The 22761-nt window shown below is 38.0% G+C and overlaps 3 protein-coding genes across 7 annotated transcripts in view; all 3 read right to left on the bottom strand.

Annotated features, from left to right (window-relative positions):
- The window catches only part of slit1a (slit homolog 1a (Drosophila)), a 94865-nt gene extending 91655 nt beyond the window's left edge, over positions 1-3210 (bottom strand). For all 4 annotated transcript variants that reach the window (XM_007572605.2, XM_016660959.1, XM_007572604.2 and 1 more), the window contains exon 1: positions 2548-3210. In XM_007572605.2, coding sequence (XP_007572667.1) covers positions 2548-2744 — 197 coding nt within the window. In that variant the 5' untranslated portion in view covers positions 2745-3210. The remainder of the gene's footprint in view (positions 1-2547) is intronic.
- A 2874-nt stretch (positions 3211-6084) lies between these two features.
- Positions 6085-13380, bottom strand: LOC103152225 (rho GTPase-activating protein 19-like). 2 transcript variants are annotated; one of them, XM_016660961.1, is made up of 11 exons: positions 13215-13380; positions 12665-12918; positions 12223-12303; positions 10965-11174; positions 10646-10872; positions 10466-10552; positions 9182-9247; positions 8481-8702; positions 8288-8383; positions 8105-8175; positions 6085-7677 (listed from the first exon to the last, which is right to left on the bottom strand). In XM_016660961.1, exons 1-10 carry the CDS (start codon positions 13259-13261, stop codon positions 8116-8118), a joined length of 1350 nt encoding a protein of 449 aa, XP_016516447.1. In that variant the 5' UTR covers positions 13262-13380; the 3' UTR covers positions 6085-7677; positions 8105-8115. The 2 variants fall into 2 exon arrangements, with proteins under 2 accessions (XP_016516447.1, XP_007572668.1); XM_007572606.2 differs by having other exon boundaries at positions 8078-8175.
- A 2994-nt stretch (positions 13381-16374) lies between these two features.
- LOC103152249 (neuropeptides capa receptor-like) lies at positions 16375-20419 on the bottom strand. The gene is made up of 7 exons (XM_007572642.2): positions 20298-20419; positions 19315-19485; positions 19129-19225; positions 18590-18795; positions 17585-17806; positions 17337-17514; positions 16375-17160 (listed from the first exon to the last, which is right to left on the bottom strand). Exons 2-7 carry the CDS (start codon positions 19462-19464, stop codon positions 16793-16795), a joined length of 1221 nt encoding a protein of 406 aa, XP_007572704.1. The 5' UTR covers positions 19465-19485; positions 20298-20419; the 3' UTR covers positions 16375-16792.
- Positions 20420-22761: the final 2342 nt, after the last annotated feature.

The raw sequence follows: 22761 nt of genomic DNA on the forward strand, positions 1-22761 counted from the left end.
TATATATATATATATATATTTTTATTATATTACTCCCACTTTATCGTACATTTCAAATATATTCGGAACCCTTGAACATTCTATTGTTTTGTGAGAATAAAATCACAAATATCATAGGGATGTTATTTGTTGCAACACAAAGTAAAGCATAGTTGAAAGATGATGGAAAATTTTATTCTTGTATTTGAAAACTTATTTTGAAAGTGCTTTTTTTTTGTCTAAAGTGTTTTGTTGCCTCTACAAGACTTTCCTCTAGCATAGCCCTGCATCAGCTTCATCCATCTTCTCATCAACTCAGGTGAGTTTTCCTTTCTGAAGGAAAGCAAGCGTGACACTGCTGCCACCATTTTTCACCAGTTTCCCACCACAAAGCTTTTAACTTGGCGGTCAAAGAACTAAACTTTTTCTCATCTGACCAGACAGGCTTCGTCCACGCAGTGTGCCCCACATGGCGATCTACAAATGGGACGTCACATGACATCCTTACTGCAACTCTTTAATTATGGCCAGATTTGAGGAGCGCATGAGTAGCAGCTGTCTCTTACACAAACTCATACCACCTGAGCTGAGGATCTCTGTAGCTCCTCCAGAGTTTCTGTGGGACTCTGATCAATCCTCTTCCTCCACAGACAAACGGAAAAACTTTTTTCAGTTTTTCGGAGGAAGGACTGAATAGCACTCCATGAGATGCTCAAAGCTAGAGATGCTGCTTTAACTCTGCTTTTTTTTTTTTTTACATCTGGTCTGTCTGCTGTTCTTCTTGCTCTCTAAGACGCTGTTTGTTCCTTAACGTTCTCCAACAAACATCTGAGACCTTCACAGAGTAGCTGCTTTATACCAGATTTCAAATACACACAACTGGGCCGTTTCCAATAGTGACTTCTAAAGATAAATAGTCAGACTGGATTTTATTTCAGCATAAGCAGGGCTGAATTCAAATGGACTCCACATTTTTTATTGTTTAGTAAAACATTTAGAACCATGCTCCATTATACTTACATTTCACAACTGTGTTGATTTATGACAGCAATAATGTGCCCAAAATGTGAACAAGTTCAAGTGATGTGAACACTTTTGCTCACCTTTGACCGCAATGTCAGCTACTAATTGTCACTCACTTATTCACATATTCTCAAAAAAAATTAAAAAAAAATACCCATAAATCTGGAACTGCACATGGGAGCATCATGTGTGGCCAATGTGTGGCTGTGTTGATTCGTCCGCTCCTCTTGATTAATCACCCGACACAAAAGCTCACACAGAGACCAGTTTCTATTGTTAAACAGAACTTCTTAGCAGAGAGCAGCGGCCCTATACATGAAGAAAATCCACCCGTGAAAAGAAGAAAGGGAGTGACCTAGAAATATATTAGATAACTGTTGTGCAGAGCATGTTTCAAATGCAACATGCCGAGTGCTCAACGCGATTCAAACACGGCCCACAAAACGCAGAAGCAACTTTTAGCACAGAAATGCTCTTTGAGTGAAAGCACGGGGAACATTTCCAGTGTGAATGGCCATTTATCTAAAAGGAAGTCACAAAATGAACACGCTTCCTCTGTGGTTCACTATTAAACTGATCTGTGAATGTATGCAACTTGCATGGGGGTGGAAAAAGAGGGTTGTTCTTGGAAATTAAATGTGGAAAGCATGTAATATGCAGCCAGCTCCCACCATGCCATCACTGATGCCTCTGACACTGGCTTTCTCTGCTCTCTTCCCATCCGCATGTTTTATTCACGGCTGATATTCTTAAAGCTGAAACTGAACAATCTACCCCCCCACTTTGCGCTCCCTCTGATTTTTGCAGATGAATATTTCAGAGGAATGTCAGAGAAGATGGAGAAACACCCCTCTGCCGGGCGCCCGACTCACGTCTTTACAGCTTAGGTGATCCTCGCGCAGGACTCACTTAAGTGGCAGATTTGCTTAATTTCCTGCATGATTTAACAATTTGGGGAGAGAACGTTCAGATGCATGACAGGGCCAGAGAGTGAGAGAAGGAGTGGACAGCGCACAAGTGGAGAAAAGTGAAAAGATGAGAAAGGTAGATGAAGACAGAGGGAGAAAAGCCAGCAGGACAACCGAGAAACTAACAGAACCTTTAAATGAACTTAAGTCGTTAGACTTGACTCTGGAAGCAATTAAAAAGTGGAGAAAAAGTCTGAATTTCTTCTTAGTTGAGATAGAAATGCAAATAACACCAGATGAAACAAACGGATAAATATCAGACATGCAGAAAGAAAAAAATGTAGTAAATGAACAAGACAGGAGCACATCTGCTCCTGCTTTTTCCAGACTCTGATGTCTATTTATACCTGACTGGAATGCCAGTGAGTGACTGGCTCCCCTGATTGGCACATTCACACATGCACTCACACACAGCATGCAGAGGCAGGGCTATTGTTCTGTTTCCATCTAAAGAAACCCATGTGCACTACAACAACACAGCCGTAGTGGAAACAATGGGAAGACAGAACACAGCCTGGCGATTCCTCTGTCACAGATACACACATTACAAGGGTAAGGAAGTAAAGATGGCACTCACAGTCTCTCGGTGTTGCGGGGAATACTCCTTGGCATAGTTTTGAGACCCAGTCCATGGCAGTCCACTGTGGTGCCGCTGCAGGTACAAAGTGCCGGGCAGGCGCTGGCATTGCCCACCATCAGGGCAGAGAGCATCAGCAGCCACATCCACTGCCTGGGCAGCCTACCCATGCTTGATTCAAAACCTCCAACGGGCATGTTCCAAGCCTCTTCTTCTTCTCCTTTTTTTTACTTCTTTCTGTCCAGCTTTTTTTGATTTTCACCCTCCTTTGGCTCCCACAAAAGTCCTGCCACACCTTACAAGTCAACTGAAATAATTTTATTTAACAGGAAAGTATGAATAGAAACAAAAAATTAAAAAAAAAAAAAAATAGAAAAATCTCCTACACAAATCCTACAGTTCTGGGGATGCAGCTTTGATATCCACTATAGTTTGCCCATGTAAAAAGGAGATGTTTTCCTTCTTTCTTTCCTTCTTGCAAACTCCTGTGCTGTTTCGTCTTTGTGGAGTTGGTGTGCTCTGGTCGGCATGCGTCTGTCCTCCTCTTACTTAGTCCTGCTCTGCTCCGCTTGCCTGAAGAGAGAGGGAATAGGGAAAGAGCAGAAAGGAAAAAAGCCAGTCTCTCTCTGTCTCTCTCTCTCTCCCTTTCACACACACAATCACACACACTCTCTCTCTCTCTCTCTCTCTCTCTCTTTCCTCTTTCCCTCCCCACCTTCTAAAGACACACAAACACACACACGCGCGCGCGCACACACACCAGTCATCCATCACAAGGATCTACAAATAGCAGAGCCCCCGACTCCACCCCTACCCCTCCTGTTCACCCTCACTTCTCTCCCTCCTCATACAACCCCCCCACCCCCTCCGACGCAACCCTGCCTGAACTCACACTCTTTCCTAAGATCCCTCTTTCATTCCCTTGACTCTCTTCACAATACAAATCTACTCCAACTATCTTCCTCTTTTCAGCTGCTTCTTACACACTTACCCGACTCATTCTTGTGTCTCTGGTTTGCCTCCAGGCGAACCCCACAGAGAGAGAGACAGACAGACAGAGAGTCCTAACCTGCGTGACACTACAAAGCCTCTGCCCGGAGCGAGAGAATCCACAGGGGATGGGAAGAATCAACACATCGGTCCAGAAAGGTGGAAAAAAAAAAAAAAAGACTGAATAAATAATCAACAAGTACAGTATCTTTTGCACATTTTTTGTCACGCGGCAGCCACTTACATCACTTATTCTTCACTGAGATTTTTAGGTGGAGGCAAAATCATGTGTGCTTTTTTTTTTTTATTATCTCTCCCTCTAAAAAGTCCTGTCTGCATTTACTCTTATTTAAAATCTAGCACAAAGAATCATCTTAATGCTCGAGACATAAAGACGGTATACAGAGGACACCCAGTTAGTTCATGAAATGCAGTTCATTTAATGAGTAAATCCGGCCCCAGAGGTTTGCTATAGAGCATCGGTGAACAAAAAGCATCGTACAGACCAAGAAACACAGCAGGACAAAGATAAAGATCGAGCGAAACCGAAAGCAGGTTATGTGGTAAAACATGGCTGTGGCAGAATCATGCTATGGGAATTATTTTCATCAGCAGGAACAGGAAAGCTAACCAGAGAAGATGGGAAGATGGCTGGAGCCGAATCCAGATTTGAGACTCCTTACAGCGTTAGGCAAATTTACAAATGTATCGGTTCAGAGACCTCCAACTCCAGTCCTGAAGAGTTACTCTGCTGTAACTCTTAAAGACATTCCTCCTCCAGCACAACTAAAAAATGCCTTTGTAGAAGGTGATGACATGTTGAGAATGTAGTTCAGCTGTTTCTTGGTTTGTTGGAGAAAGGAGGAGCAAGATGCAGGATGTAGACTGAAGTCAGAGAACGGCATATTTGTGTTTCATTCAATGTCCAGAACCAAATACAATCAGCTGATGTTCAGATGTGCTCTTCATCTAATCTGACTGAGCCTAAGCTATTTCAGAATGGGTGTGAACACTTTTTCATGTCTTTACTTGTGTATCAGGGGAAGCAGCAACAGACACTACAAAGTGTTAGAAGGGAAAAAAAAAAAAAAAAAAACTCATAACCATAAAAAGTCAACGTTCCGTTTAAAGCACTTCATAATCAGACAGAAGAGTTAAAACATTCAAATAAAAAAACTCCAGTGTACTCATACCTGCTATTTTAATTTATTAACGCAACTGGAACACAATCCCAGGCTCAGCGCCAGAACCAAGCAGTTTTTGAGTCTAAAAGTGGACTCAAACACCAAGAGCTCTGCTGAGATGGAAAACGGTGAACAACGATTTTATTCCCCTAAAAGGACGTCTTCATATGATCACAGGGGGACATTTAGTGAAAGAAGCGTATATATTAAAGCCTGTCTGCTGTTGAGAGTGTAACTATAGCTTTCTGAGGAACTGTTTACAAGGTCAAATTTGCACTTTGTGAAAGTGCAAATCTGTACTTTAAGATGTGGCTCCAGAACAGGATCTCAAGGATTCAGGGTATTTTTGGTCATGGTTATCCACAGTGTGAAATAAATGGTAACATAAAAAAAAAAATAAAAGAAAAAACAGGGAACATATTGTGAGAAATCTGAGGGGAAAAGAAAAACCTCTGAACTGGGTTTGAAAAGCAGTTTGCATGCAAAGCTTCACCCCACAATGGAACGACAACCATGAGAACAATGAACGCTGTTTAAGTATCATATAGCATGAATTTTAGCTGAAACCAAAAATGACTGTTTATGAAGAACATCGTATGTGATGAAAACAAATGCATAAAGTTCAGATGCTCCAACCATATTCATTGAGGTCGAGCAGGAGGTCTAAATATGTTCTGTGGATCATCCTTACAAGTGTTACAAAAGAAGGAAAAAACTGGAATGCAATGCTACGCTACCAACGATATTCATATTATTATAAAACATACACATGCAGGGGAAAAAAAAAAAAAAGCTCCATTTGTCCTTGTAAAAATGTCACTTCAGTGTAAATCTTCCCGTTATGAATTGCTAATTAAAGAGGAGACAGTGGTGTTTAGTGGTAATGGGGGGTAGAAACATCCCTCCGCTCTCACAGAGTTGATAGGAATGCACACAAGTACACAAGAATGACTTCTCGGCTCTTAAAGCAAAGCAATGAGACAACATGGCAGCAATTTACAACTGTCTGGCGGAGGAGATGTTTGCAAAACACGAGACCTCAAACAAAGGGGAATGAAAGGGCGAGTTACAACTGATTTCTGTTCTGCCGATTCAAAATTTTATATAAGCAAGTCACTTTCTAATAAGTCCAATTTACAAAATGAGAAAAGTTGCTCAGGACAAAGAAAGATGCTTCTCTGTGCTCAACTGTGACATGTGATAAACAGAAGGCAGAGTTTATGTCTGAAAAACCATGGATCAGATAGGAGTTTATAACAGAGCGGCTTCCTGTCAACGTCCATTGTGATATATTTTATAATTTTGACAGACTTGGCACATTTAGACAAAAGAAAAAAAAAAAAGAATAAATACACAGCAAAAATGAAGAACACATTTTTTGTGGAGTTTATTAGAGCGTGGAGAACTCAGGTCACAGACATCAATCTGTTTTCGATTTGACAAAAGAAATATGACGCTCCGGCTGTAAAAAGCTTGCTTAGCGTTACTGAAGCTGGCTGCCGCTTATGTGAAGAACTTGAGAAAAGGACAAACTTTAACAATTGGTGAAAGTTGGTCTCACTGCCCACAAAATCTATTAATGCTTTCAATAAGGGATTAGCCTGTTTTTTTGTTTGTTTGTTTGTTTGTTTGTCTTCTTATCCTTGGTAATTTTGCCATAATAAACATTAAATTAATAATTCATTTGTAAACAGTTAACATTAACAAACATCTTATTGCTTGCAACAGCACACTGGGTCATGCGTGGATAACGATAAGCAGGAAAGCTGAGTGATCATCTCCAGAAGCAACATATTGTGTAGAAAGATTCCTACCTCACATTCATTTGCAACTAAACAGCACCCCCTCGTGGTTGCAAGAAAAAGTGCAGGACCTGACTTCACACAATCTCTAAAACACGTAAAAGTAAAAAACAAAATGTTTACAAAATGTATTTAAATAAAAAGGAAATTCAGGAAAACATCCGAAAGTATTACAGTAAGTTGCACAGCCCTACAGAAGCACCATGGGGCCAAGCAGCAGTAATCACATTATAGTTAAAGGGTAACAGCTTAAAGCGAGTACTACTCAGTTCAAAAGTGATAACAGCACAAACTCTTTCTGTAAACATATAAATTAAAAAAAAATATGACAGTGGTCAGAAGGAAAAAAAAACATTTGATTTTGCTTCAAGTCCATTGAATCAACCATTACAATAATAAAAAAATAAAAGCATACATAAAAAACCCCTCGCCAAAACAGGAAAAAACACCACTTTAAGATCCAAAACTGTAGTTAATGCATAGAGATACAGAGTAGCCTAAGGAAAAGCTTAAAAGTAGGAACTAAAAAGAAATGCCAGTTTAAAATATCAGTAGCATTAAAAAAAATAAAAAGTGTTCACACAACTTTGTTAAAGGAATAAAACATTAAAATATCCTGTCACATTTCCTTTAATTTTCCCTTCACAAGTATTACTTTTCTAAATATGGAAGCATTTATGTTAAACAAATGCAAATCAATCTTGTTGCATAGGAACTCATCTTTACAACAACTTAAGACGCACAGCTTAAGGCACACTTTTGAATTGGGAACTTTGGTCCAACAACATTTACTTTACAAACAGTTAATCAGCACATCACAGTTTCTTAAGACGACAGAGGAGGAACAGTGAAGGTCTTACCATGTAAACAACAGCAAAATATAAGAATCTGTGAACTGAAATTCAATAAAATATCCCCAAATTCTTGGCAGCTTAAAAACGTCACACTTGACTGACCCAAAACACACAACATCAGCATCCTCACTGTTGTGTTAAATTAGCAAGCTGCAAAGATATTCTTTGGGGTTTTATAAACCCTTAAGTTTCACACTAAAGGAAAAAACAAAAACCAAAAAGAGAGGATAGTAACTATAACATAAAACGCCTGATGTTCCCAAGGCCTTGGGGAGCACAAACCTTTAACAGCAATTCTTCCTGGCAGAGAGGATGAAAAGGGGTTAATTAGTTGTCCAATCTCCAGCTGAAAGCAACTATAATTGTTACATTTGTCAGCTACAGATGGATGAATGCAGAACGACAAGTTGCTGATGAGCATTTAAAGCAGGACAAATGCGTTAATATAATGTCAGTAATTATGGAAAATTTCAGTCTAACTGAACAAGAAACATTACTGAAGTATTTCACCACACATCTCCATCTACGTGGGATTTTATCCGCAATTTCCCTCCGAGTAAAAGACTCACCAACGTGGTAAATGATTTTAAACATTTTCTACAAATAAAGAGTACCACTGTAATATCCAGCCTCTTTAACCCGATGCCCGTACATTTCAATAGAAAACATTCACTTTGAGGCTGAATGTTGCTATACTCACTTTCTCCCTGTGGGTGTTTTTTCATAATCTACCCATCATCAGGATCTGGGAGGAAGACTCTGCAGTGTGCCGTTTTCTTTCTCCGTAGAAGCCTTCCTCTGTTACATAAGTGGAAAACACAAATCATGTCCTTCACATAATAATGAGTTATTTGTGAAAATATTGATTAAAGCATCAAAGAGGATGCAACATAAAAGCTCGTCCGCCAACCTTGACAATTCCACCCGCAGAACGCGAACGCCAGTGTCTCTTGATGAACGGAGTTCGTGTCTCCGCAGAGGAATTCGAGTCGGGCTGCTTTTCAAACTACGAAGAAGATGGCACCTCGTTAAAGTATCGACTTAAAAAGGTTCAATGCATAGTTTGAGTTTAATTTGTCCTCTGAAAAGTCCCACTACGTTACCCGTCTGATGAGTTTTTTCTTCTTGGCAGACTCTGGCATGCTGTTGACTTGCTTGTAGAGTTCTCTGAGACACGACTCAGTGTAGCTCTGATTCTCAGAAGGCTTGATGTCGCTGGTGCTGCTGGTCTCACCTGCGATTGACCTCACAGAGTGAGAAGGTGACGAAGTTGCAATCGCAGCAATAGAGCCAGTTTTGTTTCCTGAAGAGAGATTCAAGTCGTCCTAGAAAAGTCAAGAGATATCCTATTACACACTGCGCACACAACTGACATTCAGCTGGACAAAATCTTAAATCAATCAAGCAGTATTGCAAACATCTGAAAAAAAAAATAGAATTATACTTTATTTCCACACAATGGGGAAATTCCTGTGCAACAGCAGCAAAGAGAAAGACAATCAATGAAAGTAGGTTTACATCAAAATGGGAATAAGTCATATGTAAAAACAGAATACAGAAAAAAACACATAAAAGAAAAAAATTCAACAAAAATAAAACATTATGAATATTTCCCTGAATAATTCATAGAAAATACTTGTACAGCATTAGCCATTGTTTTAGCTACAGGGCATGGGTAAGGAGTGGTTTGTTTAGATACAATGAATGGATGTAAAATGGGGGACTGAGTTCACAAACAGATCCAGAACATTGCTACAAACTTCTCTATTAAGACGGAATAAAAAGAAAAAAGAAACACACTTACATTTGACTGAAGCGTTTTGGATCCAGTGTAGAATAATCGAGCATATTCTTTGATATAGACAGGTGCCTTAAACGATATAAAATATGTGCAATAAAGTCGGAGTCTGATGAATCTAATTTATTATGCACCGCATTAAGTCACTATCAACGAAAACATGAAATGCACCAAAAGCAGTCAACAGAACACATTTGACATTTCAAAGCATGCACACATAATGAATCATTGTTTATGACACAGAATTTAGAAACGTATAAAGACTTCACTATTTGATTTGTAAAGGTGTTTTAAAATGGAAAGGGAGTTAAACCTTCCTGAGTCACTATTTGACAAAGTAAAATCAACTCAATGGAAAGAAAAATAGAAAGGTTTTTAGGTGATCACAACACAGGTCAGCCATGACATCAGTAAGGTAAGGCTGCTCATTTTATCATTCAGCTAAGAATATCTGTATCTTAAATGCTAGTTTTTCAGTTGTTTCGTTCTCAAATACTTGAAGAACAAACAACCCCCTGCATGGAGATGGCTCTGAAATAATATAGCTGCTGCTGGGAATTGTAATAACTTCACGACTGACTGAATGTCAACGCATATCCGTCCTTGTCCGGATGTTTCGGAGTGTGCATTAAAGAAATCGGTGGGAATGTTTCATTACACAGCAGGGTGATAGGACTTGATGGCTTCGAACGGATGACTAAAGAGCTTTTCAGGGAGAGTAAATCTGACTTCAGTGTGGTTGTGTGTCTGCATGCAGGACACCTGGCCGAAGGCACAGAAGTTTCACAACAAACAAGCTGAAAATGGCCACAGTGAAGGATTAGGATACCACATACACGGCCGTTTGATCAAAAGCTCCTACTCAAAAAAATCTGAGACAATCATGACCTCTCAACTTCTGAAAATGAATCTTAGTGAGTCTGATCATAATTTACAAAACACTCACGAAGAGCATTTACTGATTTCTCTATGTGCCAATTCTCAGTTCATATTCTTTAAGGTCTGCATTTCTTGTAACCCTGGCAACATCCCAGCTTGATAACTAATGAAAAAAGACAAAGCTATCAAAAGGAACTTAGTGAATCCAGATTTGATCCTCGTGTTGAAATCAGAGACACTGTGCTTTTGATCGGCAGTTCAAGACAATCAGCACATCTCACTGATTGTCTTTAACAATGAGATGACTTTCGATTCTCACCTCGGGGAAAATTGGCTTAAATAAAAGACACACTTACAATGTACATCACTCTAGTCATTCTATTCAATTAAGCAGCAAACTAAGTGGATTACCTTGAACAATTTTTGCGAGTGCCGAATGAGAAACGCTACCCCGTTATTCAGTTTCTCTATGTTTCCCTGGAGATCACTTGCTGTCACCTGCATCAGCATATATATATATAAAAAAAATACATAAGAAATTATAATAAAAAAACGTTCTGAAATTCTTTCGATATTTCAGAAGATCCTCACATTTTTGGGCCAGATGATATGTGGAGCAAACATTGTTGCTAAATTAATAGCAGACATCTTGTTCATGTGCTGGCTGCGGGCCGTGTGGTACAATAAGTCCAGCAGCAGCTTCAACAAGCTCCGGTTGGCCGGTGGGAGCAACATAAAAAGCAGCTGAAACGCCTCAATCTGGCGGGCCTTATCGGGGACATTAGTCTTATTTCCCTTTTCGTCAAAGCAGGTCAACTCTGGACAAAGCAAAGAGAAAAAGATGATAAAAAAAATATATATAATAAAAAATAACAAAACGGGCCAAAATTCTGTGCGATTCAACAAATACCTCCGATCTTCAGGTGAGCATGGTAATGTCTATGCATGAGCAGAGGCTCTGGCAGCTCTCCCAGGAACACCTTGAGCAAAGTGGCGGCATCATTGGGATGGAAGTCACCTGTCTCCAGATCTATCTCAGTGCCGTTGTTGAGCATTTCCCTTAGGGCCGCCTGCCTCAAGCTGTGGCCTGGCACCCGAAACAACCCCTCCACATGAAGGTCTGGGGATCAGCGAAAGAGAGAGATAACCAGAGGGGAGGAAGGAGTAAGGAGGGCAGTGTGTGGGCGTTTTGGACACAGAGTGATGAAGACAAACACACAAGGGCAGAGAAAGAGGCAGACGAGATGTGGTGAATGAAACTGAGGGAGAGAGTCAGCAAGAGCAAAGTGCTTTCAGATGAATTATTTACTGATGCATTTGCTTCTAGTGTCCGCTTTCAGCAAGTGACATCATTCTTTTCTAGAAATAAACCATGACCTCATGGTAACTTATTGTTCATAAAGAAAGTTATGGTGCCTCAGTTTTTGACAAACGTAACTCTATTAGTAGTGAAAAAACAAACAAATGAAAGTCTGATCCAAGTCAAAGATTCAATCACGAGTTTTAAAGTAAAAAGTAATGATATGTGGTATTTCTATTTTATGTTTGAAAGCATATGCATAGTGCTTTGAAAAAATATTCATACCTCCTTATACTTTTTCACATTTGTTGCTTTGCGCTATTTTTTTTAGCTCAATTCAATTCAGTTTATTTATAAAGCACCAATTCACTACAAATGTCAGCTCAAAGCAAAAAAATAATAATAATAATAATCATTTCAATTCTAATTGATCCTGGTTATCAAACAATAGAGTGTTCTCAATTAATTATTCAAAGTAGTTTAAAAAAACGTTTGTATCTAAGGAAACCCAGCAGACTGCATCAAGCCATTACAAACATCCATGTATTTTTTAGGATTTTATGTCACAAGCAGTGAATACAATTGTAAAACACAGGGCAGACGATGAATGGTGTTCGAAATTAAATTGAGAAATTGATACAACAAAGTTTAGCTTTTTCTTGTTTAATTCATTTCACAAATATTGTTAGATATTTGTTAAATATGCAATTTTTTGAGAAAGGTTTAATCCTTTTGAAAGGCAATATATGTACAGTTTCATCACATCAAGGTGTTAATAAAAAGTCACTAAAACACAATCGTGACTGTATAATGTTTGTATGTAATTATGATGCCACAACCCTCCTTTCAGGAAAGCATGAAAACTTACTTTTACTCAGGTATTCAATGAGCTGACAGATCTGAGCTATTCCTTCTTCAGTTAAGGGAGCTCCAAATATCACTCCTTTTTCTGTCAAGCAACACAATAAAGAACATTATAACGTGTATTACAAAATAAATCATCTTTTAATATGTTGAATTTGTGTGCATTATCCAAATCTTGTTCCATAGTATACCAAGAGTGTGCAAAAAAGCCATCCAGAAGGCCATGCGTAAAGAAAGAAATAAAGAACGAGCTTAATCATTATAAAATTGAATTTGCAGTCGTGTAATAATTAACTAAATATCTTACTGCTGCCTACAACAGTAAGATGCAGCCAAAATGTAAACAAGTTGGAGTATGTTTACCTGTATGCATTATTATAGGAAAAACACAACTCATTTGTATGAAGTAGCTGATTCCAAAACCTGTGCACATTAACACCACTAACCTTTCCGTTTGCGGAAGTTGAAGGAGCGCAGAAACCCGGTGGACGTCGGCACCTTCGGCACCGACTCTCCAGTCAGCTGGGCGAACTCGTCCCCTGGCAGATCTATGAGCCGGGTAATATTGCTAAGCACCAAATCCGCGAAAATCTGCGGATGCTCATGCCTAAACCTCTCCACAAAGAAGTCCGGGTTGCAGATTACAGGCTGGTTCGCGTCTGGTTTTTCGTGACAGAGGAACACGCTGCAATTTGTCTCCCTGCAAAGAAACAGGCATTAACACCATCAGCTTGTTATTACATTTAATAGAAAGTTTCTAGCCGGGTACCAAAAATGAACGACTAAAGTAGGTACTGAGCAAACCTATCAGTCTGCCAGCTGTTGCTAGGTTATTTGGTTAAGCTGGGTTGGGCTAGCATGTATTTTTTTTATGTAACGTTTGTAATAGTACAAGATAATACTATATACTTTCAATACCATTTAAGGAAGCATACTGTTTTCATATTACTACTGTAGTCTGTTCATTCACTTATATAATGATTGAAAATGTGTTACCTTCTATCATGCTTCTCAGTGTTTTGAGAACAATTTTTAGTCGCCATCTTCGTTTTGAATCTTCCGCGGCTTCATGATGGTCACGCCCACGACGTAACGTACGTAACGACCGTTAAGCCACTGACGGATGGGAATTTCGGCTCTTTCCGGGGCTCTAAGAGCCGAAACGCCCGCGTCCGATCTGAGCCAAATGAAAAGTTCGTTTCAGAACTCGTTTACCTTAGTTTGTGCAATGCAGACTTGCTAGGTTTTATTTGCTATTTTACAAGCTCACAATCCCACGATTTTGAATGCATGTATGGTTGCAAAATTTACAAAAGATTGATTTGCCAACTTATTTCATCGTCAAAGACCATGGCAGCTTTGAAATTCTGTGGCAATTCATCTTCCGCAATTTACATAAAAATGTGAGATGCCAAAATCATACAAATACAGTAGCTTAGTTTAATTGTCTTTAGATGTTGCCAAATGTACTAACAAAGGATTATTTAACTGTCCTGACTTTTCAAAGATTAGAATAAATGACCATTATTTGGCTTCCATTAATCTGCACCATCTGTTTGTGTGAGCATTGTTGACTTAGACAAATATAAATTATAATGAGTTGCATAAATTGATTATTTTTCATCTTTTTTCACTTGTTAATGTACAATACAATTGAACTACCTTTGCTGCATAAGCTGTATGAAACATGTTTAAACTGCATTACTTATGGGTGGTTAAATGTACAAACTTTGCCAACATAATATATTTAAAATACATACAGCAGCCAATATTTACCTATAATCTGGGTTTTTTGAAAGAAAAAATAGTATTTAAAAAGCATCAGAAGTAACCTTTGACTCTGCTAGAAAATGATTCATTTCTGACTTTAAATAGAAAATATTTCCAATACAAAGATCATTTTTCACTGAGAAATCAGTTTTGATAGAGACAGTCCCCAAGCGTCACTGTCCACGCACCTGTGTGTTTTGATGTTTAATTTTCTCAGAAAATGGATTGGTCAGGAGCCTTTGCTTCAACACATGAGTCCCCCTCTGTAAAAGTTGCCATGGTGACACCCTAGTAAGAAGTAAGCCAGTCATAGGCAGTAAACCTGCCAAGTTACAACCTGAGCTTCAAAGCAAAAAATGTATTTAACTTGTAACATATCTGTCTTAAATTAGATACACAGAGATGACACCCATCAATAAGAACATTTTTTGTTTCAGATTAAATTACATTAATCAAAGATTTATTTCATGCAAAAAAGGCAAATTATATTAAAAAAAAAATCTGTGTGATTTTTTTTCCTATTTTCTCACAACTGATGGTGAAAATTACAGACACCTCCATTATTTGGAATGAGGAAAATCTAAAAATAGTGTATCAAATACATATTTCCGCCACTGTTTGCATTGTTATCAAACCAAAGAAAATCACTGAATCTTCTGATGTTAAACAAATTATAACTTGACTGAATACTGTTAAATCATTTGCAGAGTGAAAATAAAATGCTATATAAGTCTAACATCATTTAATTTCATTTCATAATAGAGCTGCTGAAGAAGGGGAGAAATATTCCAATCTAAAATGGAAAAATAAAACTTGATGAATATCCATGCTGAAGTCTGTGATTACTTATCATTTATATATCTGAATAAATTAAAGAATTGTGGATTTATTTATTCAAGGCACATGATAGAATTTCAAATGAACTCTTGTCAGACCAAAAACATTTTTTTTAAATACTCTTAACATTAAAAGGCTTTTTCAAATTGTTTTCAGAATTTCTTCTGTCAACCTGGCTTACTTTTTAACATGTTTTACATGCAGTAAGATCAACATTTTCATTGTAGCAAATTTTGGAAAGAATTTGCAAACATCTGTTGATTACAATTAGGCACACAATAACCTGTGTAACCTAACACAGATAAATCTTTCTCATTTTATCCAGAAAATGAAAAATATTTCTCTTTTTTTCTCCCGTATCTTCAAATCTGGTTAATATAAATAAAAAAAATTTCTACTCAATCTTTGTTGAGGTTACGTGATGATTTATTTCTGCTGTATTTCTCTCAACTGGATGGTTCCTTGTTTTATATATTAATATTGCATTAAACACCAGCATAAATGCATTAAATCTATATTTGTATGCACTTCCGTACAAAGATTGTTGGTGATGCTTTGACCTCAATCTAATCTCCTGAACGAGAGTCAGTGAGAGGGGCAACGGTGATTCATGAAAACCCTCGGCATCCTCCGCACACTAAGTTCAGCCTTCAATAAAGAGATTTACTTACAGTATGGCAAAAGGGTAAAATCAAACCAGCACTTCAGGTCTTTTATTTGCGTTAGCCGAGTTTTTAAATTATTCTAGATGAACTGTGCTGCCTGCAATCCTGATATAACTTTGTAAATGTTTTTTTTTCTTCTTTTTTAAATTCTTGTGGGTGTTTTCTGATGTCTGTAGATTTTCTTAACTGCTGAAAATCGATTGGTCTTTAGGAGCAATGAAGTATTTAAACTCAACTCAGTTCAGCCTGAACAACAAAAACAAATTAATTTCTGTAATTTCATTTTTTTTTAATTAAAACAGTATGAAAGAGTGCTCAATGATGGAAGGACAAAATGAAAGGATGAAAGAGTGAAAAAAGTATATATTATGAATTGACAAATAAGCTTTTGCTTGTTTAAAATGCTCCCTCCGTTGTTCTTAGGTGGCAGCAAATCAGAGACATGGCTTATTATCACACAATGGTAGCAATCTAAATCAAAATCAAGCTGTTCATGTGAACGTTGCCCCTAAATGTACTTTACTGAAAGCTGTAGGGAATAAAGAGCTTGATATTTCATATATTTTTTGCTGGTTTTTTTCCTGTTGCTCTATTGGCTTTTTATATAGATGTGTTTTTACTGGCAGAAAGTCAGCATTATTCTCAAAAGCAAATACAGAAGTGACATAAACAGAAATATGTTTAACTATTAGGTTTCAAGATTGATTACTTGATTGATAATTCTGATTAATAGATAGGCTCAAATTGCCAGGGTGACAATTATTTCAGTTAAAGTGTAATTCAAGTAAAAAATATCAACAAACATTCAATTTCAAAGAAGCATTTTCTGCTTGTTTATCACTCTGGAGAAATATCAGTACTCTATTATTAATCCATAACAACATTTATTTAAACATGTACACATACAATAGGTTGAGAAAAGAATTCACAGGTAATTGTTGATTTTAATGGTATGTAACATTAAAAATAGGATGGAGTTTTTCTTCATTAGCATGCAAGATTACTATACAGTGTAACCAACTATTACTGAAATAACGTCACAAACTAGGATCTTACAAATCAAAAACAGTTTTTTTTTTACAGCGTTTTCAAGTAATAACTGTGATCAAACTTTTTTTTTTACATGAGTGACACTCCAACATTATACTACATGAACAAAAGGAAGTGAGAGAAAGCAGAAAATTATATGTTTTGTCTGTAAGAGCATGGCAGAAAGCATATTGTTCAGAGTGCTTTTTGTTGCAGCTAACGTTGAAAAGAACTTTCCCAGCTCTCTCCACATCTGCCTGATCCATTCTCTTTTCAAAGTTTTTCTTTTTTGTCGCTTTTTGCTTTGCAGGATTTTCCGTCAATCTTCTCCTTGGCCATTGTGCTTGCATCCTCACTAGAACTTTGTGTCCTCAACCAAGACAGACCCCGGTACCTCCAGTAGCAGCGTGGTCTGAGCCTTCTCAATGTTCTCCAGCACGCCCTGCGAAACGTGTGGGAGGAAATACAGAACAGAAGCGGGTCCAGAGCACCGTTGATGTACCACAGCGGCAGGGACAAATACGATTTCAGGATGGTGTAGACGGAAAGAACTCTGTCAGACCAAACAACCACATACACCTGCATGAGGGACGATGCAATGTCTGGAAAGTTGAAGAGAAAAAAAGCCACCACAACTGCACCTGAGAAGAGAAAAAAAAAAACATTAAGAAGCTTAAAAGTACTGACTACAAACACATACATTTACTGTTATAAGTTTATGTTGAAACACTCTCACTGTTTAAACTTTACCACACTTTGCTGCATCTGCATTCCCACAACCAACATGCAATAAAATGTATGTTTTTCTTTTGCTCACCCATTAGTTTTAAAGCCCTCTTTTCATTTAAAAGTAGCTTTCCATTCCGATGGCACTGAATGTCTCGCCTTCCCTCTAAATCTGGCCTCATAAGACCCATGTTTCTCCTTTGACGACCATTCTTCCGTAGGTGGAGTAGGATGAGCATGTAGAGTGTAAAGATGGAGACCAGGGGGACCTGTAGTCAGACAAGAATATTTAGTGCTCATGTCTGATGCTGAAACAGAGACCTGAAAAACTGACCTTACCAGGAAGAAGAGCCCGGCTCTCAGGAGTAAGGCTCCTTTGTAGATATGAGCAGGATCGGGCTCTGTCATTTCACACATGGTGGAGACCTTAAAAGCATCTTCTTGTGTGGTTGCTGTGTAGTCGAGGATGCAGGCTCTTGCCTGGTCGTAAACCAGTGCGAATGGCACAGCCGACACCAGGGAAACGATCCACACAGCGACGAGACATGGCAGTCGAGACTTCTTTAGGACGGAGAGGAGAAAAGGTGGGGAAACACTGTTATTACAGCATCTTTAATTCATCAGCCTTTCTTCCGACTGCTAATTGCTAAGTGGGACACAAGGTGGTAATCATGATCAGTCAAGACATGGAAAACAATTATTCACTGATGCACACGGAGGAATATACTGAGTGGATGAAAAGTCAATGAGCCCAGAAATGTGATAATTAAGGGTGAATCAAACTGTGGGTATTGAGGGTGGTGAAGACCGCAGAAGGGACCAATTAAAAATCCTTCATTTGAACTTTTTTTTTTTTTAACTGGATGAGACATGGGTGGGTCCCAATATTGTGCAAAGGTTTTTAAGATGTTATGGATTGATGTCCTTTAAATGAGAAGTAACACAGTACTTACTATCTGTCACATGTTGATGTACAAAATTGCAACTTCACTCAAAAAGGCAACTAGTTTCCCTCGCTGACAGAAATATGGATTTGTCTGTAAATATTTCTGATCGTACTGTTAAAACTAAAAACTGAAGGAGCACAACCTTTTACTCTCATTATAATATGGCTGTTTTGAAACTACACTTGCATGTTAACGCCTTATTTTTAAATTGTCTTTATTTAAAAATGTATTACTTCCTTTTTACAGCAATCAGAGATCCCAACTCAGGCAGAAGGACTGCGCATGCATAGATCTGACTGCTCTTTGTGCAAGAACTCCAACTTTCAAATAAAAAATGGCAACACAAAAGACAAGTTATAAGAACAAGCGGTCCAACTTTGCTGTATCAGCTCCGTACCTTCAGACTGGAGACGGACCACATGGTGTGGCATATTGCTGCATAACGCTCCGTGGTGAAGGTCACGATAACCCAGCTTGTGGTGGCGCAGTACATCTGACGGACCATGAAGTACACTTTACACACCGCTTGGCCAAGGCGCCATGGATAGCTCTCCCAGTAATACCGATACAAAGTGACTGGGATGGTCAACAGCTGCAAAATATCTGTAACAGTAATAATTGATAGAAAGTTATTGATCAGCTTTGCATTACCAATCACATTTAAGGGGCATTGACTTTAACATAAAGCAGCAAAATACAAAAAAAATAAAAAATTAGAATAGCAATATTAGAGTAGAAATAGCCTTTATTAGAGGGGAAATTCAGGTGCAACAGCACCATCACATATTCGGAGTAGTTATAAGCACGAGCAGCTGAGATTTGGCAATAACAATGAATTTGATTCTGTTTGGGGCCATAAACATGTTGAGTGTCACTTTCGCTCTGAGAGGTGTGAGTGATTGAACTTCACGGGACGTAATAAATCATAGCAGGTACCTGAAATAACAAGGCTCAGAAGGTAGACACGAATGGCGCTGACTCTCATCTGAGCATCCATGAGGAGGGTCAGTATGCTCACACTGTTGAACACGACCTGTGACGCATTCAAAGGGGAGCACTTTGACACATTTGCAATTGGCGCGTTGCAAAGTCACAATTTTGAGTCTAGAAAAGCGCACATACGCCAAACAAGAAGATGAGGCTGTAAAAGATCGTCATGGGTACAGCAACTGAGAGCGGTTCACTTTTGGTGACGCTGATGTCGAGCTTCGGCGTTTCACTGGGGCTGACGTTGCAGCTGAAGAGGAATGAAATCTGCTCTGTGAAGTTCATGTTGAGGCAGACAGGCGATAGCTACAGGAAGATTTTAGGAGGAAAATTGCGTTGGATTATTTGCAATAAAAATACAGCTGTGATGTCACCAAATAATCATCAAATCAAATGGAATTTATTCAGAATAATATTTAGGTTTCTTTGATTTATTGTACAAAATATGCTGCTCTGTTGGTTTTGCATAAATTAATTGCAAAATCCAGTGTTCTAGCTGTTGTCAAAACAAAAAGAAGAGGGAGCACATTTGTTCAGGCAAGCAATTTACAAGGTAATAGGTCTGATGTAATTACAGAACTCCAACTATGTTCTTACACGGAATTTGGAATCATTTAAATGTTTTACCTACTTATAGCAGATATGACAAATATTATATGTAAATATTGAGATTTATCTTTGACAAAAGAATAACATATGTGACAAACCTTGCATTTTCGATAGAATACGCACCCATACTAGAGGAACAAGAAAATCTAGGAAGATTTTGGAAGAATTACTGATTGATTAATTTTTTTTTAACTAACACATAAAGAATATTCAAAAAGCTTTGTTGAGAATTCAGACTGGTTTATCACAACTATCGAAATAACATTAAATGAAGTTAGCATAAAATAATACAAGCAAAGTCTTACTAAAAGTGCTTGCATCAGATAAATCTGTAAATAATTCAATTTCTAAATCGATTTTGTTTTTCTAAGTGAAGACAAAATGATTTTTAAAAAGATTCCTTTAACTGGAGTAACCTGTTGAGTCAGACACAGCAAGGACAGAGAATCAGTATCATAGAGAAACAGAAAAAAACCTCTGGCCGTTTAGATTTGTAAAATTAGACTTACCTTTCTCTAAAGGGAAAACAGAGAAAATACCAGCGGCTCTCCTCTATGGCAAAACGCAAAAAAGAAAAACAACAAAAAACATCTCCTGCTTTGGATGCCTCCTTCAGTACCTCAGTGTCTCTGCTACTCCTTTTCTGATTCCAACACTCTCTCTCTCTCTCTCTCTCTCTCTCTCTCTCTCTCTCTCTCTCTATCTCTCTATCTCTCTCTCTCTCATCCTTCACAAAGACACTCTTAGTCATAGCTGGTAAAATCTTGAACACATGAATGTACCAGGCTAATGCCTGCAAGGCAGAATATCTTGTGAAAGTGAAATGGCATGTGCAACGATTTTGCTCAAGTTACGGCATTTTGAATTCCTTGAATTACAGGTTGTGATTTTTCTGGCACCATTCCTTAAAACAGAAAAATTATAATTCATTTTAGCTGAAAATGCACAAGTTAAATGATTTGTTTGGATTATTGCCATTTTGTGTAATTAACATTTATAAGAGTAGACTGTCAGCTAACAGTGAAACATAGGAAGCCCTGAAGAAATGGCCTGGGCCTGAGTAACATCCTGTTCATTACCAGTCAGTAGAAACATTAATGTTGCTAAGGTTGCAAAATTTTGACTACAAAATGGTCAAATTGGAGATGATGTTAAGTTCATCAGGAAAAATAGGGGAAAACATGTTGTTTTCCTTAAACTCATAAACTTTGGTATGATTAGGTTTTCATTTAATATTCTAAGGAAGAACCTGATCATTATCAGGTCATTTTAGAGAACTATCCATTAGAAGTTTACCAGCATAAATGAGATTGCTTTCTTGATACATTATTAATTGATTGACGTATTTCGAATACTGGTGACTGATAAATGACTGAATAAAGAACCAAATAATTAAAAAAATATTTTTTTTAACCAAAGTCAAGCCTTTGTTTGAGCATAATCATGATAGTATGAAGAAATTGTTGTATATTGATAATACATTTCTAAAACAAATACCTCAAAGTCTAAGAGGAAATTAGTATGTGGTTCAAAGCTTGCGGACAATAAGAAGTTGTCGCATCTGGCTTGGTGACAGAAAACAGCAGAAATGACAGAACTGTTAGCAGGAGTAATCAAACCACTTATGAAACATGAGCATGAAGTATGGTAAAAGATATTGCTCTTCTTTTGTCGTGTCAAGGATGTGGAGCAAATGTAACTTAATTGGGAAGGTTGTAAAAGGGACACATTAACCTAAAGACCAAGGTGGCCTTCAGAGTGTAAGTAAAAATGGGTTCTAGTTAGATGTTTAGTGGTTCCACAGCAATAGTCTCTGTTTTTGTAATTCCACTTAAAAAAAATTCATACTTACATCACAGTCGGGATTTTCTCCACTTGACTCAAATTGTTTCCAATCAGCAAACAGAACAAGTTGTGAAAAATGACACAGATTTTCTGTACTGTTTTAGAATTGTAGTCTGCTTGTAGTTTTAGCAAAGGCAGAGGAAGAGAAGGAAGCCTTTCAGTCCATGTTGGTCACACTTCCAAATATTTAATTAACACAGTCGCCTTTTTCGGATCGGCACTTCTCTCTTCACAGTGGAGGATGGTTGTTTACAGCTCAGGCAGTTTCTGGTAAACCGTTAAGCATCGAACTGATGTAAAACATACACCATGGGCAAACTTAGCCCAGACCCTGTGTATGAAGCAAGTAGGACAAGGGACTGAGTTTTATTCAGGCTAGGATATGTCTATTGGCTGTACAAAACATGTTCATTACATTTTTTGCTCAAAATCATTCTCAGATAATGAGGTTTCACCTGGCCAGTTCTTCCTACTTTGAGCTCCTTTCAGAATGAGCTATTTTAGGGCTGTCACTCTAAATTAGCCACCACTGACATAAACTAATTATGTCATTATGTTACTTATTGCCAAAAAATGTCTTGAATGTTGTTTTTTTTAGTACTTTAACTGTTTTACAGCATAGAGACCCAAATGGAAATAAAATAAAATAAAATGCAGAATTCTTCTTTTTTTTTTGCAGTAACATTGGTCACTCCAGTTATTGTTCAGAACAGCAGTGGTGAAAAATAAGAAGAGGGGGAATGATAGGCTCCTCAGCCAAAAACAATCTAAATGCATTAAAATGGAAATCAAAATCAACAGGATGTGGAAGAAAAATATGATTTGTATGAATCAAATCATGGCCAAAATGGCAAAGTCTCAGTCAACGCTCAGCTCTGAGGTGATTAAAGAAGGTTACAGTCTTTCACTGTTGTTGACAGTCTGCTTCAAGATTTTACTTTCCAGGCAGAGATGCTATTCCACAAATAATGATCTCAAACTAGTCTGCTCATTCTGACAACAAGAAGAACAAGGCATTTTGCCCAGACAAATGTCACTCGCTTGGTACTCTCTCTTTGTCTGTAAACCTGAAAGATGCCGTATGTGAAAATCTGGACCCGTTCTAAACAACCACTCCATGATCAAAGA

This window comes from Poecilia formosa, unplaced genomic scaffold (genome assembly GCF_000485575.1).
Source record: "Poecilia formosa unplaced genomic scaffold, Poecilia_formosa-5.1.2 Scaffold305, whole genome shotgun sequence".
Classification (NCBI taxonomy): Eukaryota; Metazoa; Chordata; class Actinopteri; order Cyprinodontiformes; family Poeciliidae; genus Poecilia; species Poecilia formosa.